Raw genomic sequence first — 9882 nt, forward strand, 5'->3', positions numbered from 1 at the left:
TTTTAGCAAAAATAAAAATTTAAAAAAATAAGAATGAACAGGCTGCAAGGCAATTCTGATTGTGCTTGTATTTAAGAAATGTGCCAGGCTAGCCTCTGGGGCAGTAACTGGGAAAAAGATGCAGTCCTGGAGTTTAGGACTTTATGACATCAACTGTGGCTACCAGCTCAATTATCTTTATTACCTGCTTCTCTGTTCTATTAAAAATCCAGATAACGGTTGCTAGATGTGACTTGTAAATAAATGGTGTTTGTTAAGAGCACCCAGTTAGCGCATCCCCTTCAATTTCCCAAATTATCACCCAGCACATAAACTATTAGGTAGCATACACCTTATAGTATTATGCCTTGGATTTAATATAACTTGGGTTTTTAAAAAATTCATTAGATTAATTTTTAATTCTGGCAATGGATTCATAGTCATCTTTCCCAAATTGGCTATTTGACCTAGTACTGAAACAGTTTTCATAATTAGTGCTAATAAAGCTTTCATGTAAGACAAATATTCCCAAAGTAGATCAAAAAGGCAATTCCACCCTTACAAAGATCTTTCTAGATGCTGTCACTTATTTAAAATGTTCTCAATTAGCATGTGAAGTATTAATTTATAATAAATAATGATTTTGTGCATTCAACCTTTAAGGATTCTTTAAGTAATGGGAAGATATTTTGGTAAAACAGGAATTTTAATAGGATCACATCCTGAAGAAAAGAAAATCTCATTCTATAAGTCATTTTGTTCCAATTTTAGTATATGTGCTGCCAAAGCGAGCACTCTATAAGTCATTTTGAACTGATCTATTTGCCTAATGTACATTTGAGACGGTACTGAAAATATTTTGGGGAAAAGGAAAAGTGTATTTTTGGAAGAGTTTAATAGTCAAAGAAGCAATTAAGATTTTTAAAGATAAACTATTCATAGGCATTGAAATTTCAATTAAGTTTCTTGTAGATTAAAAAAAAACCTGATTGGGGGGAGGGGTAATGGGGATATAAGGACACATATGTAATACCTTAATCAATAAAAAAATTTTTTTAAAAAGCCTGTTATCTTCAAATTTCTGTTCAGAAATCTTTCAAAAATAATATTCAGTGTGAGTTGGAAAGCTGAGATACACATTTTTTGAGATACACATTTATTAAAAAATGTAAATCAAAAACTCCTCTTAAAATCAATTGTGTCAAATTTCTCTTTGTAAAAGTCAGTGTTAGGAATTACATTCTTATGTGACATCTTTTTTAAATTATATATCTTTTAGATCTATAACCAAACTGAACTATATAACATGAATCTGAAAAGATACTTGAAGCTATTGAGTATCACCCCAATATGTCTATACTACTTTCAAAAACAAAATATGGCAATTTTGATGCAGAAAGTTAGCTACCAAGGTAATAGATAAGGAAATGGGTGGGAAAGAGATGAGCCCAAGCCAATTTAACATTATCTACCTAAACAGAGATGAAATGCTATAATCTTAAAAAAATATATGTGTCTTATAAGAATTCCTCCTAAAAAAGAAAAGAAATAAGATGGTGCATTTTACACTGTATGTAAAGTTATGTTCTTGATACATAACAAGGAGCTTCTTATCAGATTCCTTCTACTGGTAAATATACTCAAATCTTCACTGAAATGGAAAACTACCATTCAAAAGAAATAGAGAAATAAAGCCTTCAACTTTACGAGACCCCAGAAGTTAAGCAGCTTGGCCAAAGTGACATGGCAGCTAGTAGCAAAGGTGGGAGCTATGATGATTAACTGGCAGTCACATGGCTTAACTGGGTAATCCAGAGGAAAGTTATGAGCCAGATTGCTAATTTTGTGTGTGTGTGTGTGTGTGTGTGTGTGTGTGTGTGTGTGTGTGTGATATACTAAGGTTCAAACATTTTAGAGTGAGAGATTGCACACAATCCTGTTTTGGTTCAGATCAATAGTTTGGATTATATGGCTGCAATGCACAGCTGCTATGTATAGATATGAAATATCAGCCTCATTTTAGGAGTTGAGAAAAATGCACAAGATACTCTGATGCTTTTTAATATTAAATAAATATTTTGTTGTTGTTGTTGTTGTTAATCCTCACTTGAGGATATTTTCCCATTGATTTTTAGAGAGAGCGGAAGGGAGGGGGAGAGACAGAGAGAATAATCGATGTGAAAGAGGCACATCAATTGGTTGCCTCCCGCACACACCCTGACCAGGACTGGGGAATCAAGCCTGCAACCAAGGTAGTGCCCTTGACCAGAATCAAGCCTGGAACCCTTCAGTCTGCAGGCCAACGCTCTATCCACTGTGCCAAACCAGCTAGGGCTTAAATGAATATTCTTGATTGCTGGTTCCACAATTGGCTACACACCAGATCTGGCTGAGGAACTTACACACACACACACACACACACACACACACACACACGCGCGCGCTCGCGTGCACGCATGCTCATCTTATCTCAGACCTGCTAAACTAAATATTAAATACTCTAGGAATGGTGCCTGGAACTTTATAACAAGTTTCCCAGGTGATTCTTATACCGTAGCCAGCCCAGCATCAGTAGAGATCCATGTATTGGACCACTCTTCCAGATAATAACAACACAACAGGACATTTTGGAAATAATTTAGTTCTATTTCTAAGCATTTGTAAAGTTTTTCCTTTTGGAAGAAATTGACATTATGTGATATACAAAATCTTGACTTCAACCAATGGGAAATAATGTGAGCAAATTTCCTTAAGAAATAAAATAACCTTTATTGTTTGTTTTAGAAGCAATATGTTGAGCAAATGGACAAGCAAATACCTAGAGAAATACCATACATCAACTAGTGGCTTAAACATTTGAAAGAAAAACATGAGAAGTATTTACATGGACCAGTTTCTTTATATAAATGCTAACACATGAAAAACACTCAGAACCATAGAGTGTTAGACCATCAAGGTGTAAACCCAGTAAAGCAAATTAAACTACAAAAGGTACAAAGAGCATGTGGCTGTAGGAAATAACCAACCGTATATAAACTGGCCCACGTAAGATACAAAAATATTCAATGAAGTCAGATTTTCTAGAAAACAGTGTTAATTAGAGATATTTTCATATGAATCAGATATATAATTAAATGTAGAAACTTTTAGAAACATTAACAGCATTAAGCCAGTGCCACCCACTTATGCTTTAATCTCTCTTTTTTTTTTTAAAGCTGCTTTGTTTTGACTTGTGAGAAACATCTAAGACCTACGTTCTTATAAGCATTAAGGTTAACAATCCATTCTTTTAAGGTTAACAATCTTACAGTAACATACTATTTAAATAAAAAATAATTTTAAAAAATCAGATTTATATTTTTGTCTTTTGTCTTTTATAAGTGCCTTAAGCTGGCAATGCAGCTCATTGTAGCTTTAAGAGAGGGGTTGATCAGGAATCTGATTCTGAGCCAGTAAGAATTTCAGGCTACTCTAAACAGAGAGCAAATTTAAGTGGGGAAAAATATTCAGCACTCCAATATAACTCGAAAGATAGTTATAGACATATATATGCTTACAGGCAATTGCTTGTGTGTGTTTTTAGTTAGACTACCAAATTAATTCAAGATCAATAATACTTTGGAACCCAGATATCTCATTTTGTAGTGAATGGGGGTACACAATCTCCTAACACCACCCCCCCACAAAAAAACTCAGGCACCTTTGGTATATGGCTGCATATTAACAATTTCTAAATATTTGCTCAGCCGTTCCAATAAAAAAACACCTAGAAACAGCAAGAAATACTTGATATGTTAGCTATGAAGCTGAAATGTTTTGCTTTCTCATATAAACATTAGGTGGTTCATGGTAGATGGACAACTGGTGCATCTCCCCAGAGGACAAAACTGAACACAAAATACATGAATTAATAATGATTCTACCATAATGAACAACAATAATGTAAGTTTTGATTAGCATATAACCATTTAAATAGGAAAGCCAAATCAGTAAATGTTGTAGCAATCACTTTAAGCTGGAAACAAAGAACAACTCTTAAAAACAAAACAAAAAAACTCAAACATTTTAATGGAGAAGACCGAAACTTTTGGGTTATGTGCAAGTTACTTTATAGGTGTAAGTGCCCTTCTTTTCTAGTTTCTAGGACATACAGGCATTTCTTCTTTAAGGAAAAGAAAAGATAAAAAAGGAATAAAAGATACTACTCCCACCAAGGACACTGGAAGTCTACATTAACTTTAGCTCTGCAGGTAGAGACCAATTTACAGGTAAAATGACTAAGGCCCGAAATTGGCACTGCCTAGCAATTATCTCTAAAGCACCTAGAAAATTGAAATGCTCAGCTGGAATAGTCTTGTATCTTGCAATTTAAAAGATTGAAATATCCAGGTTTTTTTTTAGAAGGGATTAAACAATAAGCTTAACACCTATTCTAAAACTTCAAAAGCTTTGCATCTTTTGTCATTACAGCCACATTAAATACAAATGTATTCAAAAAGCATTAGGAAAGCAGTCATTGCTAAGAACATAATATTAGACTGTTCAAATCTACTGCCATATCTCTATTAGGTCAAATATATAGCAATGTCAAAGCAGCTAAGTTAACCTGCAAACAAAATCACAGAAAAAAATGCAAAGGGAGCAAGTACAAATCCACTGTAGAATGTACTGTCTCAATTCAACCACATGCAAGAAAACAAATCTCTTTTAAAAACCTGTTTTTCCTAAACTGTATATTTCTAGTCAGAATGACTAAAGTAAAAACACTGAAACACTAATTCAAGCAAATAAAATAGAACCTATAATCCAGGTGATTTTGCACATGCCTTTGGCTGAAGAAACAACAGATTTAAATGCCTTGGTTAGGAAAACCAAATTCACATGACCAATTTGTAGTTAATAGTTTTGGGGTGTTTGTATTTATTTAAGTACAAAATCCCCCATACCACTGGTTCTAAGATCAGAACTAAAAGTAAATATATCTTAAATTGAATAGTATTGCATGTTGGAACTTGTACTTGCTTTATTACTTTGGAACAGAGATCACATATGCATTAGTGTTACAGAGTCTGATATCCAGCATAACTTTTTCTTCTGCCAATTAGGTAAGCAATCACTATAACGATAATCAAGCCTGAAAGACCAGCACCAACTATAATTGGTATTAGAATGGTGTCATCATCCAGCGAACACTCCTGGGCTGTAGGTGAGAAAAAGTGTGTAACAAATAATGAGTATAATAAAAGAAAAAGAATGTCCAAAAGTAAAAGATGTTGACTCAAAGTCAGAAGTGCTCTTACAAGTTCAACTTTAAGTAATTAAGACAGTATATTTTAAAGATAAAGCTATAGAATATTATAGATTGCTCTAGAATTAAAATCCTAAAACTCATTTGTTCTTTCATTTGTATATGATTGTACGTATATTCATATATATGAATACATATATATTTGTATCTATGAGTAAATGCATACATGTGTACATGTTTTTTAATTTATATTCAAAGTCCTTTCCAAAACAGGAGTATTACTTTATTTAAAATGAAGTGAGCTAATCTAGCCCATTTCACATGGCAAGACGAGCCTCTCAGTGGTAGAGTGAATGTCTTTTGGGAGACTGGGACCAGATCAGGATGGTTTAATCATGGGATTAGGATGGCCAGACTAGCTCTGGAATCCTTTAGACAGAGAACGGCAAACTAGCCCATGGGCCAAATTTGGCCCAAGAGCTAAAAATGGCTTTTAAACATTTTACAATGGTTTAAAAGAAACAAAAAAGAGTATTTTGAGACATGAGGATTATATGAAATTCAAATTTCAGTGTCCACAAATAAAGTTTTATTGGAACACAGCCACACTCATTTGGTTATTGCCTATGGCTGTCCTTGTGCTACAATAGCAGAGCTGACTAGTTGTGAGAGAGACCATATGGCCTTCAAACCTTAAACATTTATTGTCTGGGCCTTTATAGAAAAGTATACGGATCCCTGACTTAGAGTACATGATTTTAGTGGCTGCAAAAGTCAAGAAACTGGGACCTCTTACTACTTTGAGTATGTTTATTACATTTATCATACATTTATCAATCTGGTCAGGATTGGCAGTCCATAGAATATTTTTTTCTTTTCCTAGGGAGTAGTCTGATCCAGTAAAATCCAATCAATATTCTTTTACCTTACTACAAGTCTCTTTCTCCTATATAGTCACGTATTACCACTGTGTTGTATTTATAGGCACCCACAGTCAAGAGCATAGCCCAACAAATTGGTGATACATTCATCATCAAGACAGGGATTGGCAAAAGCAGATTACAGTTGTTCATATGGAAAAATACAAAATAATAATACAAGAATAAACTGTTTCGTGTACTCACAACTATAGACCTACTTTTGCCTATCCTTATATTAAATGTTGTATACTCCTTTGGGTGACATTTTAAATTATATGCACATAAACAGCAAAGTTTCAAATTAGAGAATTTACAGAGCTCATCTCTATTACAACTGACTAGATATACAGGCTTGAGCTGATATTACACTGCAAATAACTTTAAATTCTAAATACAAATCTGGACCTAAAATTAAGGTAATAATGTAGAGGAGCTAGATAAAGACTCAAGAAGAAAATCATTAAAGGATCAAAATAATTGAAGTAAAAAAGAAAAACAAACAAAAGGGAAAAATAAATGTTTTTAAAAGTTTAAAGTGTGATTAACCTCTCTTGTCACAAGAATGGTAGTAGGGCGAAGAACCCAATTTATTGTGACCTAACCAAGTCAGGCTAGGTGTTCAGCACTAGTAGCTGAATGCAAAAGTAGCTGAATGGCTCAGAGCATATTGATTTTTAAACACAGCTTCTACATTTTTTTCTAAACCAGGGGTGGGGAACCTTTTTTCTGCCAAGGGCCAGATGGATATTTATAACATTCGTGGGCCATACAAAATTATCAACTGAAAAATTAGCCTACTATATTTGGTCAAACATTTATTTAATTCACCCTAATGCCTCAGCAGGGCCAGACCAAATGATTTCGTGGGCCTTATATGACCCACGGGCTGGACGTTCCCCACCCCTATTCTAAACCATGGAATTAATAGTTAAAAATGCTGTGGATGACTGGATAGCTGTGCTCAGCAGAGCTGCAATCCACAAACCAACAATTTTAAGTAAATGGTTTAAAAGGGCAAGTCAATTAAGGAATTTTATGTACTTTTTCCTTCATGCAAATTTTAATCTTGTAATGCCAAATGCATCTTTCATACTCATATAAACACTGTAGTGAGCCGCTTGCAAAGGTTTCATTAAAAATCTGATAAACACTATCATAAGGACTGAGTAGATCTTCAAAAGGGCTCATTCACACTGGCACATGATTTTTAAATTCTCCAGATCATTCTGGCTGGCCAAAGCATAGTTCCTGATATTTGAGGCTTTGCTACCATAATCTTTTGTCTCAACAAAATATGACCAAACTGCTTTTATTCAAGTATGAAAATGTTTCCAGCTGGAAGATGGCCCCAAGGCAGATGCCAGATGCTCAGAGCTGCTGCTCCCAAGTGCCATCCTTCTCACAAACTAAAACCTGGGGGCAACGTCCCTACCTTAAGTAAATTTAGCTCATGTAAAGCTTTTATCAGTTTTTAGCTTTAAGAAGTTTGTTGCAAATGGTTTTCAGATCACACAAAAATCTACGTTGAGCAAAATGATGAGCCAAATATAGAGTGACACAACTTGCTCAAGGCTTTGAGAACTCTACCATGGAGTCGAGAGGCGAGTTTATATTTCTGTCGTTCAATGCTTAAGTATTCATGACTCAAAGGACAAGTCAACATAAGACCATCAGTTATTAATAAATCTGGTTTGACTCTTACCTGTAGAATACTTTCCTTCTATCACATTGAAAGGCTGAACCCTTAGATAAAAGGTATTTATCTGAAATGCTCCAGACACTGAAACCGTCTGCTCTTTGTTGCACATATAAGAACTTCCCAGGGGGGCATCCCAGTAGCTAAGATTGTTATTTGCAATGCTGAAAACTTCAAAGAAAAAAATATGTTAGTAACATCTTATCCTATTAACATAAAAAGTGAGACTGAACTCAGAATTTTTCAGTGAAGTATAAGAGCTTGGGGTACAAAGTCTACCTACAAAAAGCAATTCTTCCCGTCACTAGGTTCCCTATCTTTCCTTTTTTTCTAAATTTAAGTAGAGTTGGTATACAATATTATGTTAGTTATATTAGTTTCATGTGTATAATACAATGATTCAACATTTTGTACCTTACAATATAGTAGTAATCAACTCACTAATTCTATTCATTATCTGTCACTGTTCCCTGCTTTTTCTATAGATGTTTCTATAGTCTAAAAATCAGTCACATCCTTAACTATTACCCACCATGATTTGAAAATATGGTATACTGCAAAAGATAGACTACTATAGTTCTAAGTTACTGATTTTAAGTTGTAGTCAAAGTATGATTTTTCACACAAAATCTTCTGTCCCATTAGGTAAGGCACTATTTGGTAACAAGACAATTATGGTTTCTATTCCTTCAGTGTAACACACACTCTTTACCCTGAGGCCAATATTTTGCTTACCAGAGCCATTAACCAAATACATGCTGACATTCACTTCCTTCAGATAGAATCGGTTTTCATTTTTCTATTAAAAAAATGAGTTTGCAGTTAATCAACACATCATAAGGACTGTTTCATATTAGAGAATCTACAGAGCTCATCTCTATTACAGCTGACTAGATATACAGGCTGGAACTGATATTATACTGCAAATAATTTTACAGGTAGTTACTTTCTACAGAATAAAAGCAATCAAATACCATTACCCAAAAGATAAAACTATGAATTAAAACTCTATTCAACAGAAAGTATTATTCTACAGGTCTAATTGCTGTGCTCAGCAGAGATGCAATCCCCTGGGGGTCTTGGAATGTTTCAGTGGGTGTTGGAATTTAATATTAGAATAAATTGTAACTAAGTAGAAAATACAAAATGGGACAGAAACCCTTTCCCTCTGCATTTTGTTTCCAATTTTTGGACAAGAGATATGGTTCTCAGACACTCAATTCATTTCCTCCATTTTATTCCTCCTGTCACTTGCTAAGTAAGCCCTCCCCACCTCTAGCTTGGATCATAATAGCCTCTAACTGAGCTCCCTGCCTTTCAGCCTCTCAAACTCAAGCTTTCCTTCTCTGCTATTATTTTTCTGAAGCACTCATCTGATTAGCCCATCATTCCAATTATGTCAGTGCTTAGTATGTACAAGGTAACATATTGAAGTGCTCCAGGGAGCTAGCAAAATGAACCAGATTTGAATCCTGCACCCCCCGCCCCACCCCCCGCCCCGTTTGCAATCTGCCAGGGAAGATAAGATGAATACAGTAGTCCCCCGTTACCCAGTTTTGCTTTCTGCAGTTTCACTTTCCACGATTTTAGTTGTTCATGATCAACCCCAGTACACAAATCTTAAATGGAAAGTTCCAGATATTTGTAGAGAGAGAAATCACATTCACATAACTTGTATTACAGTATATTGTTCTAACTGTTCTATTTTATTGTTTATTGTTAATCTCTTACTATGGCCAATTTATAAATTAAATTAATCATCAGTATGTATGTATAGGAGAAAACACAGTATATATAGAGTTTGGTACTATATGTAGTTTTAAACATCCCCTGGGGGGGTCTTAGAATGTTCCAGTGGGTCTTGGAATTTAATATTATATTCACTGGCCATATAGGTACTATAACAGAGGAATAATTTGAATGTTAGAAAAGGAAATATTTTTTGTAAACCTTTCTAAAATATAATTAGATATAATCCTCAATTATTTGGCATATATTCCATAGAGAAAAAAGGTTTTATGTTCAAGAAACCAAGTTCA

At 34.4% G+C, this 9882-nt stretch overlaps 1 protein-coding gene across 3 annotated transcripts in view; it reads right to left on the bottom strand.

The window, feature by feature from the left end:
- Positions 1 to 9882, bottom strand: part of LAMP2 (lysosomal-associated membrane protein 2) — a 42156-nt gene that overhangs the window by 8027 nt on the left and 24247 nt on the right. For 2 of the 3 annotated variants that reach the window (XM_005884674.2, XM_005884675.2), the window contains exons 7-8: positions 8579 to 8642; positions 7850 to 8014 (exon numbers count right to left, since the gene is read on the bottom strand). In XM_005884674.2, coding sequence (XP_005884736.1) covers positions 7850 to 8014; positions 8579 to 8642 — 229 coding nt within the window. Of the gene's footprint in view, positions 1 to 2728; positions 5180 to 7849; positions 8015 to 8578; positions 8643 to 9882 lie in introns of those variants that run through there. The other variant, XM_005884676.2, reaches the window with a different exon arrangement.

Source organism: Myotis brandtii, unplaced genomic scaffold (assembly GCF_000412655.1).
Source record: "Myotis brandtii unplaced genomic scaffold, ASM41265v1 scaffold846, whole genome shotgun sequence".
Classification (NCBI taxonomy): Eukaryota; Metazoa; Chordata; class Mammalia; order Chiroptera; family Vespertilionidae; genus Myotis; species Myotis brandtii.